We start from the raw sequence: 20,556 nt of genomic DNA, 5'->3' as shown, positions 1-20,556 counted from the left end.
CGGACTCGTGTAGCATTAAATCATTTCGCTGGATGCTCTGCCATGGATTTATAATGGATCTGATAGCGGCGGTCGCCACACGCTCGTCTGCTCTCGTTGCTACCGGGGACAGTGGCAAACGAATAAACGACTCGCAGGCTTCCAGTCTGTCGAGAGAAAAGAGAAAAGAGTGGAAATCTCGACATTCTCCGGCTACTTGATATACGCGTTTAGCCCCGAGCTGGGGTCGCATTACCTGGTTCGCCTGCGACGATCAGGTACGTTCTAAGTACCTGAACGCGTGTTTCGTCTCTTCAACATTAATGTAGACTTAGATTAACTATTGACTTATCGTCGATGGCGAAAATTAAAGTTAAAAATAAAAATTATATCAATTATATATCTAAATTATATCTAATTATGAGTTAGCTATCGCATGTAATAAGATTCTGTACGTTCCACAAGCAGACATATTTTATTATGGTCTTTTAACAATGCTTGAAAAATTTCTGAAATATTTATTAATAGATCGTGGGTATTTGGATCAACTCATACCTTTATGAGGATAATTAAAGAAATGGAATTTCAAAAGCTCGTTACATTCATTTAACAGTATAATCGTTCTTTGAGTATTTTACATATTTATGCGTTGTTATGTGAATTTCGTAAATGTTTATATCTTTAAATTTCTCATATACGCATAAACATCTACAGTCAGTTATCAATATATTTATTAAATAAAGTTTGTAATTTCTTTTAATAAAAAATTCGGCAGGAAAATTCTTTTCCTATATTTACGTAAAAATAGATTGAGGTATTTGACCGATAGAAAAATATTTTTCTCTTGTAGTTCACCTATATTATCCGGTACACAAACCTTCGTTTGAAGGATACTGTACAGTTTGCTTATGAATCATCGATGACCTCATGAAACAGACGACTCTTTCTTGAAGTAAACATTTCGAAGTAAAAGGAGCAGTTCAAAATTGTATTAGTCTATTTGAGCTTTCTGAAGAATCTAACGTTTTCTGTACCTTATACGTATATACTGTGGATCGAAAGACAACAAATGTTTTTTTCTGAATCAGCAGTTTAATAAAGTTTTTCAAAGAGCGATATGCAAGTGGTACGAAACGAGGAAGACAATAAGTTTATAAACAAGTGTACGGAAATACGTGGCTAAAAATGTAAGAAACAATTCTTGTTTATCTAAAAAGAGAGAGAAAGAAGGTTGTCTTCCAAACAACGTTCTCCACGTGCCATAAATGTTATCTTGTATTCCCTCAGTTTCAAACAAATCTTTGAACGCGCTCCAACTAGCGTTAGCTAGTTTAAAAAAACATACACATCACAAAGACAGAACTAGAAGGAAGATTCTAAGAGATTCGATCCGGTTGAAAAGTTATTCGTACGTCTCAACAACACCCGTGGTGCTGGCAGTTAAAAGTCGGTCACTAAAAACCAGATTCCATGCCACTGTGTATACGCTATGCGCACTACCCTCTCGCGAGAGCTCGAGCTCTGGCGCTCGCCGCCTCCGCGTAGGTGGAATTATTTTCTAGTAACGCGTACCACGTTACCACCCTGTAAATTAACCATCGACTGAATCGTGTGGGCGTCGTCAATCGCATTATTATAGCACGCGGTAGTAAATTTAGCGAAATCACGCGGTCTAACGTTACAGATTCGACTACGTTACTATCGTTTTTAACTTATGATCAACGAATCACTGTTCTTCGATCACTACCAAATATCTATGGACTATTATATCTTTTCAAACATTTGGATAATTTTTTAACGAATAAATTGTTTTCAGAGAAGAATCGTAAAAAGAATGTTCGAGCTCCCGGAATTTTTTTATTTCAACAGATGACTCTCACAGATCTGGAATAATAAAATTAATTGATGACTGGAGAAAGAAAAGAGAGAAGAGAGAAATAAAGCTTTCTAAAATAGACAAAACGAGCATAGATAAGTCAGAATATGAATTCCGCTGCCAGGCTTCGCTCCCATTATCGAGCGTTCCAAAACAATGCACTCGGGATATCTTGTGGCAAATTACCACAGCATCCAGCTCGATCTAAACGACGATGGGTAGAGTGGAAGAAGTGCACGGGGCATAAATCGCAGCTTATACATAGGTCAGAGTATAAATCGTGCGGTTCAGGCGCGAAAGCACCGGCCGGAGATATGGAGGGGCTGTACCGCGTTCTATGGGAGTATTTCGAAATTCTCCCAACTCGCTGAAACAATGTAATAAGAATCCTGTCAAAGTATAGAGGAAACGCGGACATGAAATCTAGTGGACAATGGAACGATCGATAAGTGTTCTAGATTAAGCAAATCATAGACGTACGTAAGTACGTATTTACATTTTTATTTTTGTTGCTTTGTGTAATCGGTTGGTAAGGTTCATAGGATAAAGGATGGAAGTATGATTTATATTTGGAAATTTGATGTAATCATAATTTTAGAAGTTTGAGTTATGGAAATTTCAGCAATTTTGAAACTATTATTTATTATACATAAATTAAATCAATAATATAACCGACCATGAAAGTACATATCAAAAATCTACAAATTCTCCAGGCTATCCTTCGTATTTACGTAACTCGTACTTCACATATCGCAATTGAACGATACAACTGAGCGAATTGTACTTGTCCAACCATCTTTTTTTTTTTTTAGATTTGGAGGCTGAATTTCACTTATGAGGCGGTATTGATGCTGGGGTATCAGTTTCCGATGTTCTACGCGAAAAACTTGCGTTCTACCTGGTATCGACGATTTGACCTCTTGACTGGGCGCGTAAGTTGGCGCACTGGAGGCGAGAATTTATAAACCTGCAATTCGAGTCGAGCTCCTACCGTACTTTGCGGCGAACAACACACGTACACTCTGTGTTCGGAAAACACGAACCCTTTCATTACGATGAATCAAATCAAAACGAATCCAGTTGAATGAAATCGCAATCGTATCTGTCAGACCTTGCTTTTTTTTATCAATAAAAACGCAGTGTGTATGGTTTACTATTTGGACATTTTATATATTTCTTAATCTGGTAAATGTAATAATTATAGGCTCGTGAATTAACATCACAAGTGTACCTCCAGCGAGTGTTACTATAAACAGTTGTTTCCTAAACGATGAGACAGGCTGTGAAAAAATTTATTGAAACAGACAGCTAAGCCACGATCGTGTCATGCGGGTATTGCGAATCCATTCTGCATCGATTTAATGGTTCGACGATAGTCGTATCATGTTGAATTTGAGTATGTTTATTAAATAGAGTATGAAGGACTAGGAATGGTTCATTGTTTTAATTAATCAGTAACTGACTATGTTTGATATATGCCAGTGACTACAAAAGCATATGAATATCATTATATTTATGATAAGATTTATATACTAATTAATTAAGTCGAAGTAAGTATGTTGAATATCGAATCGTTTAATAGTATGTTAAACATTTGAAAATACATAAAAAGAAAGATAATACAATTATTGTTTATTAAATTCTAAAGTCCTATTTAACCAATAACTTAATAAAACTAATGTATAATAAATAGAATATAGCATATATATTTTGAATATTTATTAAAAAATAGATTTCTTTGAAAAATATACATAAAATAAAAGTATTAACAATAGAAGTGACTTAACAATAGAAGTGAAAAATGGGAGTCTAAAACTCCTAGAAGCTGCACGTAGCCCATTACATGTTATATACATGTTAAATACATGTTATAAAATGCTATAAAATATTGTGCACGTGTTCCCGAATCTACAGCCTTTTCCTTTCAGCCATTAAACTTTTACATTTTATAAATCCAAGTCTAACTTTTACACCAAACAAGAACACTGAGCACAATGCGTATTGCAGAAAACACATACTGCATTCATTATTTATATTCTCATGATTTCCTGAAACATCTCATTTCCTTCTTCCCACCACTGACTTACAAAATGAATTCACAGTTGTTGACTGTTGCTGTGAAATACAATCATACCTTTTAAGATGTCACCGTAAGTGGTTATTCCTGAGGTGAAACACAGTAGAGTAAGGTCATGTTGCAATTTACAAGGAAGAAACGCGGAGGCTGCATAAAATCTGTATTATCAGTGAGTCATGTCTCTATCTTTTAGATTCGTTATGGTTTGAACAACACGCTGCGTGCCTTCGCATCTATTTTCTATTTCCTATTTATTCGCTATAGTAAATACTACGTGTAAACAAGATTCGTTTTCTCCGTCAGAAAAAACCAGTTATCTTATAGGACTTAAGAAATAATATAGCTGAGATCTTTTTAAACAATTGTATATTGAGATTTCTTTTCGTGCTTCTTAAATCTAACATTAAAAGGAAAAATAATGATTGTGAAAGTAATAGAATATTTTCCGTATATAAACGAATTATAAAATACACAATCCTATAAATTACCATTCTTTAATAGTATTTCTTTAATAGTATTTCTTCATTAATTGTAATTTCCATTTTGTAGTTTTAAATACCAGCATTTTAGCAATATCATATTCCTATTAAAAATATATACTCCATACTTAATTAAGAGATCACTGCATTAAGGAAAAAATTTAAGAAAAATCATGACTTTAATGGAGAATGTATAGTTGATGTTTATTCTGATAATAAAGCATATTGCTCTCCACAGTACTTTGACATCGTTCTGTATCAAATTACTTTCACCATGTAATGATTAAAAATATTAATTCATTGATTATTAATAAGCTCACTTATTATTAACTCTATTACTTCTGGCTTATTAGTCTGTGATATATGTACCGCCTAATATTACTTAAAAATTTTATAATTATATATTCATATTACTACTATCCCATATAACTTATGTCCATCCCCTATTTAGTTAGATTTATCTAATAAATTCATAAATATTTCATATGTTTCTATATTTTCATCTGCACCATAGTGAAATAAATGGTTTATTAATCTATCTTTTATTTCATTAGAGTTATTTAGAGGTTTGATCCAAAAATCGATAAAGTTATTATATTTAATAACCACTTCCTCGAATGTTGATTTATGCTTGTTAATTCCGCTTTCATCTGCCCCTGCTATAAAACGAGCACAACAATCTATACCATCATTTGATAACATAAATTGTCTAATAAACTTTGTTCTTTCTGCCTCTTCATCGAAAGCCCATTTAATAAATTTCTCTGCTATATGTACATAATTCCACATTATATAGCATTGACATTTTTTAGATAGTTTCTTATTTACTATTACTTGCTTTAACTTTTGTATTTCCTCTTTTGATAATAAACACCAATTTAAAAAATGCTCAACTGTTTCAAAATAATTCTTTTCTATGAATAACTCGCAAAGTATTTTTGCTAATTGGTCATTTACTAACTTCTGTTTCTTAAACCATACTATCTCTTCTTCTGAGTGTAAAAACCAGTTTAAAAACTTATGAGATTTGTTTCGTGCTATTTCTACATCTTCTTCTTTTACTGCCCATAATTTATAAATATAATAATATGAAGATTTATTGTCTTTAAAACTATCCTTACAAACTTGTCTTGCTTCTCTTGTAGAAAATTTCCAATCTAGCAACTTATCTGCTAATTCGTATTGATCCTTTTTTATAAAATTTATACAAAGCCCTACATGATTTATCTTACTCTTAAGCTCTTCCTTCTCTTCTATGGAATCAGATTGCCAATCTAATAGTTTATCTGCCAAATCATATTGGTCTTCATTTATGAAATAATCCCACATACTAATGGCTTGTTTAAAAAGCTTCTCCTCTTTTTTAGAAACTAACACTTCCTCTATGAATTGATTTAATAATTCATATTGTCCTATCTTTACTAGCATTCCTATCTTTGTACATGCTTTATGTCCAAATTCTAATAATTTTGTTTTCCATTTTATCATCTCTGGAGTATTAATTATTAACTTTACGCTTGGTAAGTGCCAAATCTCTAATAAATTTTCTATGAGATCTAAATATGAATCTATCTCAGCTATCTTTGATTTTAAGCACGCAGGGATGTTATGCCATACTTCATGTAGTATCATCGCATACTTACTATTTTCTATTACATAACCTAAATCATAGTCTCTTTTCATGGAACATACAATCACAAATAACAAATTGAAACCTGTATGGCCATTATTTTGCACTTTCAAAGCTGCCTCTAATTCTTCTAATATTTTTACAAGAAAATCTTGCCATGGCCATGTGGGTGCTATCATTTTTAAAATGTTACACATATATATATTATCCTCAAATGAATCATATATAATCTGAGTTATAGTCTTTCTCTTATGGCCTGCTCTCACTTGATTCATAAGAAATATACATATTTCTACAAAATTGTCTCGTTTATAATAATATTCCCCAATTGATGTATAATCAGGAATATAGCTAGTAACAGCTATTTGTATACCATTAATTACATTTCTGTTTTTTTCTTCCTCGTTTAATTTATCCCAAAAATATTTTACAGCCTTGCTATATCCTCCATAGACAGACAATCTAAACATATTCTCTTCTACTGAATGATATCTATTATATAAATGTTCATGTATGTATCCCGTTCCTGAATGTATTGCTGTTTCAAGATATCTAATAAATACTGTTAAATTTCCATCCCTAAAACATTGCCAATATTCTAATATAAGACACTTATATTCCGTATACATATTTTCAAAACATTTTTCTTTTAATGCTCTTGGTAGTTGTTCCCATAAATTATTGATATTTTCTTCTAAAGCATACTCACATGCCATATCATAAACTGTAACAATACTTAGTTTTGGGTTATCTATCCAAAATGATTTTAATGTCTTTACCTCATCTATCGATCCATAATAAGTCCAATATATTTTCTCAATATAATTAATTGCTGATTCTTTTGTATCATATTCAATATTCTTACGAATATACTCATACCAGTTAAATATCTTATCACCTATGCATTTTATTATGTGAGTTAATTCGATCTTCAATATTGAATTTAATGTATTTGACTCTATCTCTTTTAATATTAATTTTGTTATATCATGCCACTTCCTCTCATTAATTGCATTCTCACCATCTCTATATTCAAATGTTAAAAGTTGTTGTATTTTATTTCTGATATGTGATTGTTCCCATAGCGATATTGCCATAGTTATCATCGCCATACGTTGCAAATTTAATTCAAACTTAAAATAATGTAGCATGGAATCATATTCCATTTCTTCCACTATTAATTACTGATGTTATGCAGTGATTAAGAAATAAGCGAATTATCTCTCATATATTTTAAATTTTGATAAGTGATCTGATTACCTCTTACTAAAAGCTTGTATTTTATAGCAAAGTTATTAACGTAGGTTTCAATTTTAAGTTTTGTTAGCTTATACTAATCTATCAATAAAAAAAAACATGGCTATACATAACCTTAGTTGTAGCTTCCGTTCAGTTAGAATTTTGTTTACTTAATGTGTGATATTCTTCAACAAGTCATTGTTTTTCTTAGAATTGATAAATGGATCTTCTAATTTCAAATTGTTAATAATCAAGTATAATATACCAGAGTGGGGAAATCCAGAATGCATTATTAAAAGAGCCAGTGAAACACTAATAATAAGTGTCCCTCATCGTGATTGTCAAAGACATCGCCTCATCTCTGATGGTAGGAGAAACATACGAATATATTACAAGAGGGGAAATATCGAATCGTGCGGAGAAATGTACTGTGAACGGCACGGTGCCCTTCCACGGTAAACATACATTGCCGGCTATAAGTAAATACTAGCACACTTATTACTATTTATATTTATATTAATATTTAATATAAAATACATGCTTTCCATTGCTTTATTTTCTAGTTATTTTATCATAAATGTATTATACCATTTGTTTCAAATATGCGTTGTAAAGAAAAACAGCAAAAGTAAAATTTGTTAGAATTATCTAATAAATATGACAAGTGGATATACTAATACTTATGTTCGGTAATGTAGCTAAATTCTTTTTTTTTTTTTTAAAAGGCACACAATTTTGTTTTAATGATCTAAAGTAAGTTGTTTCCAATTCCAGCAGAGACTTCTTTTATAGTAGATATATACAAATTACATATATGCACAGAGTAGAAATTTAGAAGAAACATTTCTAAAAACAATTTTTGAATCATATTTCATGTTGTCAATTGATATTTTATTGTTGAATTTAAATAACTTTCATTTATCTATTACATTATATACATTTAAATGATTTTTCTCATCGAAAAGAAACTATTACGCTTGCTTTAAATGAAAAACAATTATATAAAGTATAAATAATACTACTATTAACATCTTTTCTAAACATCTACAAATTATTAATTTCATAATTTTATGTAACAACTGCGAGGTGGTTTACTGTTTTAATACGATTACTCTGCTCGCTAGTTGTAGAATAAATGACGCGTGGCAAAAGCTACAGCGTCAAGTATCCTACGTTCATAGCATAGATTTTCTTGATCAACCCACAGGATACTTTTCACGAGTACATACATATATACTATTACTATTTCAATTAAACGGAGTATCAATTATCTTTGATGTCGAACGCTTGCATGATAATCATTATAATCTTTTAATTGGAAATGAACAATCTTCGTGAAAAGTTTCGATCTTCGTCTTAGCTTGTATGAAACTTATTTGTCATTCTTAATTAATCCTGTTGTATCTCCGATAAAAAAAAACTTTTTCCCAATCGAAACATCTACTCTTAAGCAACGTTGCACATCCAATGTTACCAGTGAGAAAAGTAATCGCGGTTATTGTTCGCTGATCACGAAGGTCTGATTAAGTACGATGCATTTGTTAAATCTCGTCATTCATTACGATCAACAGCGCTGCAAGTTGGCAAGTCGATAACAAATTGAATTAGCTCTTGAATCGATATCCTTTGCCAGCAGTGGATGTGCCACGATCTGTTACTCGGATTGCTCGCTTTATCGTGTTAACTGCTGAAGCTGCTATGGTTAATGAGAGATAGCTCTGATAGGGTAATAGTCAACCGGCTCTCTGCTGTTCGAGTTAATAATTCAAGCTGAGCTGTGTCAATTGGTTTTGCTCGTAAACTACGGATCGGCAACTTGTTTAGAGGACCCTGAAGGGGTCAAAGATACCGATCTAACGTTCGTCCACCGACGAAGAAATGTAAACGAATGATTTTTAGATAGTCTGTGAGATTGGGTATGAAGAAATATAAAGTGAGGTGAGTTGTGAAAGCAGAAGAAAGGAGAGGTGATTAAGTATACATCACACGTTAATGAAGTTTCTATGTGCAACTGGGTAGAGATTTAATTGCAAATGCAGAGCGAAATGTTCGAAACTGTTTATAGAATTTTATAGTAGCATTAGAAGCCAAAGCCTCGTTCGTATTGGACAAATTACTTGAACTTTAGCCATGTGAGTTCAAGTAATCTGATTATTAGAGTTATTTCAAGAGGAAATAAGAAGAAAGTAATTGCGTAAGTATATAAAATGCCAATTATAATTATAAACACAGTTGAAACGTTATAAATACGAAATGTGACTAAATATAAAATTATCATGTATCACAGTTTCTTAAAAAATACAGAAATACAATGACGAAACTTCTATATTTAACGTTCTAACGAAAGTATCACAAATCGAAATCCTACGATTAAGAGTAAGACTAAAATAAGAAAGAACGATCAAGATAATTACGTTCGTTATTGTACCCTTGGCCCATTTTTAAGCAACGACTTCGAAAAGCATTAAAAAATAGAACACGACTAGTCCAGGAACAATTTGCTCAAGAGCCAACCACTAGAATCCTCTAACTATCGCGCAAGAAATCGCAGATCGGCTCGAACAGTTTTCTCCGGGGATTAATACGCGACAAACGAAGCAATCGTTGCCGTTGCGTGTACCGATGAATGGAATGCCATGTGTTCGAGATAAAACGAAGCGGATGTCCCTCTCAAGTAAGCTCGGAGCGTGTGTAGTGCTCGTAGCCGCGCGTACACGCGGCAGGAGCAAAACGAGGCAACGGCAGCATCGCCTTTTACTCGAGATCAACGTCCAGTTTATGGAAATTGCCGGGATGTACAGAAATTGATTGGCTACAAGATCGCGGTATGCGGGGGACCACCCGCAGGTGCTAGAATGGCTTTTAGTCGTGCTTACACGCATGAAATCAGCATATGTACGCCTATCTCTGGAGGAGACTAGGAGCTACTTGGAGAAACGTGGTCGATCAATGGACGCAACGAGGGAGATATCCAAGGGGAACTAGGGGCAACTATCGGAATCCTTTGATCTTTCGAGCAGCTGCACACACCGAGGGTGTATTCTTCGGGTTGCGAGGTGCTTTTGCAAGTTTGCGCGAGACGCAGGGGATCGAAGATGCTATGTACGAGGACTGAGTCATACGATGATTTTGCCGAAGATGAACACACATGGAAAAGAATAATTCTGTTGATTTTCAGAGATGCTATGGTACTGTTAGAATTGAGTATATTTGTTGTATCGCAGTTGCTGCTTGCACTTAGTATTGTAATTTTTGTATAGTTATACGATGGTTCTGTTGGAGATCGATAGAAGAGGCTAAGATGATCCTGTCGATTTTCAGAGACGCTATGGTATTGTTGGAATTGAGTATATTAATGTAATTATAATATGGTAATGTAATTTTTCTATAGGTCCATCTTTATTGCTGCAAGAGGCACGTAGGTTTTGCTTACCAACGTTTGTAAAGAACTTTGAGTTCCTTAAGTAACATAATTTCTGCTGTCAATAATCGTTGTTCTGGATAACTGGAATTTCCTAAACTACGATTATAGGTCGAAAGCTTGAAAAAATAAGGAAACTATGCACCACTGATGAATTTGTTCCACATAATACGAAACACGTTGATAGTTAATACGATAGTAAACGGTAATGAAGAAATCTTTCTCATTTCAATCCTGAAAATAATTTTACGGATATATCTCACGGAGGATAGATTCATGCACCCACAGAGAAACATAAAATGAAACAAAACCACACATAGCTTAGATACATGTATACGGTAATAGAATTAGAAACGGTCTATAACAGAGCGATATAACGATTTAGATAAACCGTGAATGGTGTTTTAATCCATCCTTAACTAATTGCCAACGAATAGCGTCTAACGGAACAATATTTTCGCCAACAAATTAAGCTAGAGATGTTACGAGATCTCTCTACTCGGTATCATTCGATGTTTCCGCTTAATCAAAAGGCTAATGGGCGTGTATAATTATCGTGGAATGTTATCGACGCACTATTTCTTTCTCTTTGTCGAAGCTTTTTTCCACCATTTAATTATTATGGCCTAGGAGCCGCGAAGTGGAAACCAGTAGGGTGTGTAGACGAGTATATTGGATAATTGCGAAAGTAATAGGTCTTATATTTTACAGAAACAAGATAAACCGATTGCTTTCAAAGCGTTTTTTCATTTATATAATATCATCATGATAATCGTATTTCGTTGTAAATTATTAAAGTGTTAAAAAGTTTTGTATAATACACATGATATATTCATGAAAATTTTCAACAACAAGCTTTTATATACTTCGGTAAGTCACTATGTTTTAAGTGTTTTGATAAGAAGTTACTATATATTTGTTTATAATTAAAATATAAAATTTTCTTACGCGTTCAATTTATATTTATTTTATGTAAATTAAAATTCGAAGAGAGTAGAAAAATTTGATCGTATGTAAACTTCTTTTGTTATTTTAGCGATTCCAGAGGACTTGACAATCGGTTTGAAGTTTGAAGTCGAATGATCAACAACGCATAAAGAGGGGTAGCACGAAATTTTAATTTCAAATTCCGCTTATCTGCCTCTAATGCAAATTTAAAAAGAACTTGAGGTTAGTTTGTTTCTTACAGGTTCGTCGACATAAAAAACGTTCCACCCAATGAATTTGTACCAGTTATGATAATGCGTTTTTTGCCCGGCCGAGCGAGTAATTTTTGAATCTCAGTTGACATGTTTCGCGACTTCGTGACTCATATGTATTTACATATTTATCGAACAAAAAATAATCAAACACGTGTAACAAAAATCTCAGATAATTAGATTCAATTAATCATCGTCTACCAATTATTTTCTAATATTAACGACATAAAAAAAGAAGAATCTCTGATAAATCTCCACGTTAACTATATACATAGAGAGAACATAACTTCTCAGGGATCTAGGCAACGCGATCTCTTAATGAAATCTTCGTACCATTGGAATTTAATCAACGCCAGATACGCGGAATATTATAAACAAAAAGATCAAGTCAATTTCGCGCGTGCTTTGCCTGCTGGATATGTACATATCGTTTTCGTAGGAACTCCGTGATTTCCATTAGCCGCTGAAAATATCGCCGTCATATGATTTCTCGCTGCATTACGCGACTCCTCATAGCTATAAATAAGTCATCGAATAAATAGCGATTCGTAATTAATCCGATTGGATTGCCAGGGTTCAAGAAGCCATCTGTAAATTAATCGCCGTTTTAAGAATGAAAATCCTTCGCGTTGCATCGATATCTGCGTCTTTGTTTCTCTGTCCCGTGGCTCTAGCTCCTCGCCTAATCGTTTACGAAGATTACAGGAGTTCCGGGAGATTTCATGAATGAAATCTCGCAATCGTCTGACACTAGCCGATAGATTAACGTTATTTGCCTCGGCTCTCATACCAGGAATCCTGAACACGTTGCGCGGCCAGGTGTTGAGTCGCAACAGTTTCTACCGGGTGTTTCAAAACGCTCTGTTAATTACGTAATCGGGCTATGTCACGCCACATAAATCCGAGCCTTCGCCGTCAGATAAATCAGACAAGTCAAAGAATCACGGAGACAAAACTCGACAAAGCGTAATCTCTGCCGGTGCATGTTCCATCGTGTGTAGTGTTTTCACGGATGCTCGATTGCAGTGGATGGAGAACGATACAGGAGACCGCCGATCTTTCTTCGATAGAATAGAACGATATTTATCCAATATACATCTAACTCGCGGAAACTAAAAATTCTCCCAAACAATTTACGTCGTTCGAGTTACACGTATTTGAATCGACGTTTTCACGAACTTAATTGACGAATCTCTTCATTATTCTAAAATACTTACGCAAACGAACAAAGTTAAAAAGTCTGACTGCAGTAAAATTTGGGACGAACAATTGCAAGGAGGCAAGCGGAAAAAGAATGTTCTTGTAACGAAACAAATTACATATTTATTGTTCGTTAACCCGATACGACGAAAAGGCAGGACTCGCTTACAAATTACAACGGAATTCCATCGTCGCGTCTCATAGTCGTCGTTCGATTATTTTCAATATAATACTTTACAACATTTTCATTGATCTAAAGCAGGTTGCAATTATCCAGTCGAGACTTAAAAATTACGATAGAAATCTTAAAATATCAGCAACTCTGATTCACAGCTAAATGGATAAAAATGTAAGTAACTAGACGATCACCCGTTGCACTTACAACCCACGCGTTCTCTAGACTTTAGAGTCTAGACGATCAGGACTAGTACAGTCAGGTGGGTATATAAGGAGTTAAGGAGCAAGCAGCGAGGAAATAAGGAGCAGGAGGAGGAAGGCAGCCGGTCGAGGTATCTGATGGGCCGATTGCATCATTAGCGAGCGTACGTGCTCGCTAAGAGGACTCGCACCACGTAGAATGCCACGTCTTTGGATACAGCGGGAGTCAGCGGATAAGAAGGGAAAACGATCGAGAAACACCAATTAAATCTGATAGCGACGACTTTCCGATATTCAGTGCAAATGACGTACGAAATCGATGCGTTCTGCCTGGGACAAGGTGCTTGGGAATCGATCGAGGAAGCTTTCAATCTTCCATCACGATAATAATCGTAACTATTTTCCACTTCGCGGGACGATCGCTGGAATTGATAAGGGCGCGTATTAAAGAGCTGTGCTTGGTCGTCGAGAAGCGGAACGATAACAAGCAATAAAGTAACTTTAAGGATAATAAAGAGAAAAAGAAAGGATCCTGACAATCTTTCTTTCGTACTGGCGCCATAATTACCCTGGCTTTTAGATAGGTGTCCGATTTTTCATATTTCTTTCGACGAATTTGGCGTAATAACAAATGCAATGTATGCTACCCTGCTATGTATGCTCGCTCATCGAACTTTTTGTTCCCTTTTCGAAAGCGATCTTATATGACAATGGATTAATAATATCGAAGTTACAGCCAGGTACTCGTTAACCTATATTTTTGAAAGTTAGTGGTAATACCATCTATCATCGTTTCGCAATCGAACAATCTATTCGCAGCGATCTATTCGTTCTCGTTCGTCTATTGCGAAAAAAGCCAGAGATCAAACTGTACGAGATGGTCGTGTAACATGCCACCTCTTAACTAACCTACATAAATCAATGAACACGCGAGTGGTATGATCCATCGGTTTCACCAAACGATGATGATACGTCGGGACATCGAAAATCTATACACCGGAGGATAGAAGCTTGTATTGGTAGACAGCATTCCACGGTTTCGTCGAGTTTTTGCGGCATGGATCGAGAGTGAAAGAGCGGTCCAGCTCCTAAGCACGGGTTGGTCGCGGCGCGGGGAAAACGCGCGAACAAGAGGAGGCGGCAGCAAGAACGGCCACGAAATGTCGCCTCCGTGTCACTGTCCGCGAGGGTCCTTATACAGAAGCCGTTATCGGGCCAGAGGATCGCCGCCACTTCGTATTGTATATCGGCGGCGATTTAAAAAGGGAATGACGTTTTATCGTGCAGTACGATCGATAAGGCGTGCTCGAGAATGGTAGGAAGCCCGTCTTTTCTTCTGCGACCCCCTCGAACACCGCGTAAGAAATGACTTACTGACGGCTTTAAGCGGCGCTTCTGCTGCGAACGATCTACCAAAAGTGATCTACCGATCGTAAGACTCGATGGACGATCTAGCCTGAACGTAAATTGCACTTTTGGATTTTTACGAAATATCTTAGCTTCTATTGTTGTACTATACATGTATTTTACTCGACATGAAAGCGATGGTAAAGATGAAATAATTAGTCCGAATGAGATAATAAATAATTTTGTTTGCAAAAATTTTCTAGTTGAGAAATAAGTTGCTTCCACAAAATGAAAAATGTCTAAGCGATAAACAAGACGTAAAATAATGGGATTTTTCTAGACATTTTGCGTAAAACAGACTGTATCCGAAAGAAATGTAAATGCAAAAAGATATTTCTCCATGCGCACTGATTCTCCCTTTTGTTATAACAAATAATTACATATATAATAATGTGATAAATGTTATATTGACAATTTTAACTACTTATACAATTTTAAGATAAATCTTTTGTCCATTAGCACTCTAACACAATACGATACGTTGTAGCTTGCGTAATAATCATATAACGTATAATCAAATTCGCAAATCCTGCAACAAGAACACCATAGGATCTTACAATGCGACCATGTCGAAGCTCTATAATGGCGGTTCGATTTCGTAGGTAATTTTGTTTACCATTTCCAAATCCTTTAGGCTTCAGACGATTACCTTGTTTTATTTGAAACGTCTTACAATCAGTCGATCTACGTCGTTTCTCTTCTTCGTCCAGTTCCACGCCTGGCTGTCTGTCGATAATCTCGTGTACGTTGCACTTTTTCCTGACAGTTCGATCTTTCTGCTGGCGCGAGCACGATAAGATACCCTGTGCCATGATCAGAAGTATATGACTGGGATTTCCGATGATAGCTGCCTACGCTTGCTGATGAGAACCAGATCGCGCGGGGATTAGCAGACCAATAGATAGGATAAATCACCGGGTTTTTTCAATCTCATTTGATAATGATACGAGTGCTCGGTGCTCGATAGGAGAAACAAGTCGGTCAGTTTCAAATAATCTCTTGATTTCGTTTAAGTGCCGCTATTAGAATCTGAACGAAATGTAAAACTAAGTAGTAGAACGATGCGTAAACACGACATTACTGAAAAGACTTAAACGACTCATACGTATAGCAAAAATATATAAACGCGCACTATCATTCTTTCTTTCGCGGATTTCTTCTTGTGGATTAAACTCTTGGAAATCTGTACTGGTAACCTTCATTTACATCTATTTTCAATTGTGCAAACGGTAGTTACCTACCACACGGCACAGATACTTCGTAATACTTCGCGCGGATCGAATACACAAATACGTAATACATAAATACAATTTATCAATCATTCTTTATCTCACAACAATTCTATTATCATTTCTTCCATATTTCATATTTTTCTCATAACCGTAGCGTAACACACGCTCAAATAATCTATACACTTACGTAACGTTTTCCTTTTACTTCTACCCGTAGATTCTATTGACGAATTTTATTTTATTGACAGATATAACAATCCTGACATCTCGTGTACGATGAAATAATAAATAAAATGTACCGATGCATATTGCCGCTGTTTTTACGAAGTTGGCCATTCAGAAAGTTCGCCGTTGTACTGTGTAAATACTTAGATCCTCGATCAGGATCGAGCGTGGGTGGACTGCGAGTCTCGCTCCGTGAGAGATCGACTCGATCCGGATGGAAACTCGAGAACCGCGAAAACGTCAAACCAGCTATCGAGACGGTTGCCACGATAATCGTCGACCCCCTCGCGAGTGGCATTGTAGTTGCACGCCGGTTTCGAGGCTCGAGTTTCGAGTCGAGCGAGATTCGTACGTTGGGAGCGGCCCTCGAAAACTGGGTGGAGATTAAAAGCGCGATTCGATGGTATGCTGTTGCCTTTGTATTCGTGTCTCGTTGATGAGGAGAAATTTTGATTTTTCAAATGTTTAATCGAGCAACGTAGATTGTAACGACTGTGCAACATGTTGCTCGTGCATTTAACAAACGCCAGTGATTTGGTTTGATTATGAGTTACCCGAAGGAATTCGAACGATTTAATCAGTTAGCTGTTGCGATCTCTTTGCACAGTGTGTACGTAAAATGCGTCGCAAAACGTAAGCGATGACGAGTATACTCGTTAAACGCAGAATATGCGTGGCTGCTATAATATAGAATTAATTCGTAATGAAATGACTGTTCTATTTTTTAATTTTATTACTGAAATTTACTGCAATTTGAACAGCACATTGTAGCTACTTTCTACGCATGACGAGTATACTCGTCGTAACAGGAAATATTGCCATTTCTTCATCACGAGTATAATATGATACTAACTGGTTAAATCTTACTACGAGGAAATCGAAATTCTTTCGAATTTTTTCTCCAAATCGACTCACTGTCAGTTTTACGAATTTTTATTTGCTTCGATGGAATTGAGGTATTTTGTTATTTCTTCTTGGACCTGAGTTTGCGACCACATTTGTAGAAGTTCGTGGCTTCGAACGTATCTATGCATCTCTATTTTCTATACCCTGACTTATTCACGCATTTCACGCTTCCTATCGATCTAATTTCCAGATGAAAGTGAGAAATCACGATATTTCGAAACAAACGACTTCCCTAAAAAGATACATTCGCGAGTACTCGCATGACAAGAAAGCGTTTCTTTATCAAATATAGCGAATTAACGAGACAAATCTCGCTGTAGAGAATCTGAATTTCCCCTCTGAAGCATCCCAGGTAACTAGAAGTTCTTTAAGCACACGGATAAATGAATAATGACATTGAAACGAAGCATCGATAGCTCGTATATCATCGCTGTCCCAAACATCCGTTTCTAATAAAACTCTTTCAATGGCGATCGTTTAACTTTACGATTACATCGCACTTCCACGATGAACATAATTTCTCATCTCAAAAAGTTACCCCACGTAAACGCTACATTCTCGCGATATCGATTCGATCCGAGAAAAATTCATTCGCGGACACGTTCCATGACTCTCGAAACGCCAATGGCGAACGATTGCGAGAACGACACGAATACTCGAAGGTTCGCCATTCCGTTATTGCCGTGTATCGCGTCGTGAAATGCGAACTCGCGTCCACTTGTAAAGTTCACCGGAGTCTCTGGATCATAGCTTGGACTTGGAACAAGCCCCAGGCCCCGGTGCTTTGTGGAAATGATCCTCTGCTATCTGCTGACCACCGCTCGCATGCACGAAACATTACGGTAGGCACGATCGAATCTACGCTTCAGGCAGCGTATAAACTTCTGTGTATACCAGAGAGCACAATGCAAGCAGCGGCAGTTTTCATCATTTCCGTGAACGTGAAACGGTGGTTCAGCTACGTTTTCGTGGCGTGTTGTCCCTGCTGTGCGCGGCTATCAGTCGTTGGCTCGCTGTTTAGCGTTTTGGCCTGCTTGTCTCCACTGGCACAGGCGTGTACAATGTGTTCAAAAATAACGAACCAGGTCTTGTTTGTTTCACGCATTGTTTATGATGGTTGAAGTTTATAACACGGGTAGACACATTTGCTATTTTTGGAACGATAGTATACCGCGAACAGGTACGATGTTACATAGAAGATATAGCGAAGGTTTGATGCAGAGTAACGACGAAAGCAACTTCAATAAGCGATATACAACACGGATGTGTTCATACTAATTTTTGCTTTTGTGAGATAGAGATTTGTTTCGCCCTCGAAGTGTTGTGTTGTATTTATTTATTTATTTAAAAGGAAAATAATAGTAAAATTCTTGGTATATGAGGTAACAATTAACATATACATATATATACATATGCTAGTTAATATATATATGTAGGTCAAAGATATAAATATAAATGAAAAATAAATTAAAGTATAAATTCCAACGAGTGTTTTAAGGAGACTTAGATTTGCCCAGAAATATTTATTGCGTAGCAAATATTTTATCGTAAATAATTTATATATTTGTCCATATCATGTGCAGTATTACGTAAATTCCTGCACCTTCAAATTCCCCATAAATACGCAGAAATCCACAGTTTGCTAATGTGCATTAATTTAATTTCTTATATCTTAGTGGATTTCACGCATCATTGCTAATAAAGTACAAATCGATCAAAATATCTAGATGCTTATAAGCAGTGTTTACGACATTTTCGTGCTTCGATGGAAGCATGATTGACGTTTGATTTGCATACAGGACGACGTACAGAGATTATTAAGCGGCTCGGTTATCGCACCGCGACCTAAACACCTCTACCCACGTTTAATTGCCGCGTAAGCCTGACTAAAGACGTTTTAAAGAGAGGCTACGTCCGAGATACGCGGATTGATTTACGCTGAGACCGATCTTTGCCTCTGCTAACCGTACGCGTCTGATCTATCTACCGGCGAACGGCGATTAACCTTAGCATAATTCTGCCTGATTAGCGGATCTGGGAAACGTGCAGCCGCTAACGAGTTCCGGGTGCATTTATGCAGCTCCACGAGGATAAGAAACGTTCTCTTTTTTTCTAGGCAAATGAGCCACCGGTTTCATCTCGAAAATTCATTAACGACAGAGTAAGGGATCAAAGACGAACAGATGAAATTCGAGGATAAAATCAGTTTTCCGATAACAGAATAAAATTACATATGTGAGAGGGTAATTGGTGTAGAATATAGCCGAGTGAAAATCTGATGCTTCAGTTATGAACCTTTAAGAAACGATTTCGCCAGGCTATAATTCTAACTACTACGTAGTACCGTGTATACTTCCACATAGTGTATATACACGTTAGAGTCTTCAGTTTTACGTACATTCTCGTCTATAGATCATTGGAACACCTGCTGCTTTCCTATGAAACGCGATAATTGACCTAGATTGGCGGTAAAAGGTTTGTTCGATCGGACTTTTGTATTCGTTAAGATAACGATCAAGAACAGACGATAAAAATTAACGAAGAATCGTTTGTTAGAGTTATAGAAAAATTAGTTACAAAAAAAAAAAAAAAAAAAAAGAAATGAATTTACCATTATACGTTAACCACGCGACAGTATCTTGTATGTCTGGTTGACAAAATTTGAAGCTGTAAGTCTGCCCAAAATCCGTGTCTGATTCATAGAATTATTTACATGCTTTACGGTATTCGTGTGTACGGCAGTAACATGAGATGGGAATCGTTTCAACGCGAGAAAGAAGAAAGTTGCGTATCGTCGTAGTCGCAGAAAGCTAATTAACATCTCAGGCAAGTGGCGGCTCGAATGGAATGAGCTAAAGCAAGCCAGAGGCTCGTGTCTCGTGTATGGCGCGCCGTATCTTACGATATCTGTCCCCGTATCTCGACGCGGTTGTGAGATACGGTGTCCTGGCCGCTGTTTCGACTAATCGTAAATAAGGATTCGATTTCGCACTTTCTTGCCATGGATAAGTTGCGAGAACACGAAACAATAAATTCCTTTTCTTTTGCGTGGGTTCCAGGCTACGGTGAAAAGCCACCGGGGAGAACGTTCAGGGGCTGCGAACACCTTTATGGATCATCGAGGAATAATTCTTGAAATTATTTATCGAGGCAATTGCGAGCCGGAAATAATTTATCAAAAATAAATCATACATTATAGTAGATACCAGGTATGTAAATATGAAACCGGAATTGTTGTATAGAAAATACAGGTTTATTGTATGAAAATGATTAAAAATATTTTATTCGAAGTATTGCCCATCTCTAGC

The 20,556-nt window shown here is 36.0% G+C and overlaps 2 protein-coding genes and 1 long non-coding RNA gene across 5 annotated transcripts in view; 1 reads left to right on the top strand and 2 right to left on the bottom strand.

The window, feature by feature from the left end:
* Wb (wing blister) overlaps positions 1-20,556 on the bottom strand; it is a 197,988-nt gene that overhangs the window by 87,405 nt on the left and 90,027 nt on the right. The gene's annotated exons all lie outside the window — the stretch shown is intronic.
* On the top strand, positions 1,289-3,480 carry LOC139988426 (uncharacterized). Its single transcript, XR_011800116.1, has 2 exons — positions 1,289-2,335; positions 2,668-3,480. It is a non-coding gene; the product is annotated as an uncharacterized lncRNA (long non-coding RNA).
* Positions 2,985-7,721, bottom strand: LOC139988406 (uncharacterized). The gene is made up of 2 exons (XM_072005802.1): positions 3,868-7,721; positions 2,985-3,791 (listed from the first exon to the last, which is right to left on the bottom strand). Exon 1 carries the CDS (start codon positions 7,205-7,207, stop codon positions 4,859-4,861), a length of 2,349 nt encoding a protein of 782 aa, XP_071861903.1. The 5' UTR covers positions 7,208-7,721; the 3' UTR covers positions 2,985-3,791; positions 3,868-4,858.

This window comes from Bombus fervidus, chromosome 6 (genome assembly GCF_041682495.2).
Source record: "Bombus fervidus isolate BK054 chromosome 6, iyBomFerv1, whole genome shotgun sequence".
Taxonomy (NCBI): domain Eukaryota; kingdom Metazoa; phylum Arthropoda; class Insecta; order Hymenoptera; family Apidae; genus Bombus; species Bombus fervidus.
This window is presented reverse-complemented; position numbering and strand designations above follow the sequence as displayed.

Excerpts from the sequence above, each read along its gene's own strand:
- LOC139988406 (XM_072005802.1), bottom strand. The coding sequence starts at position 7,207 with ATGGAATATGATTCCATGCTACATTATTTTAAGTTTGAATTAAATTTG.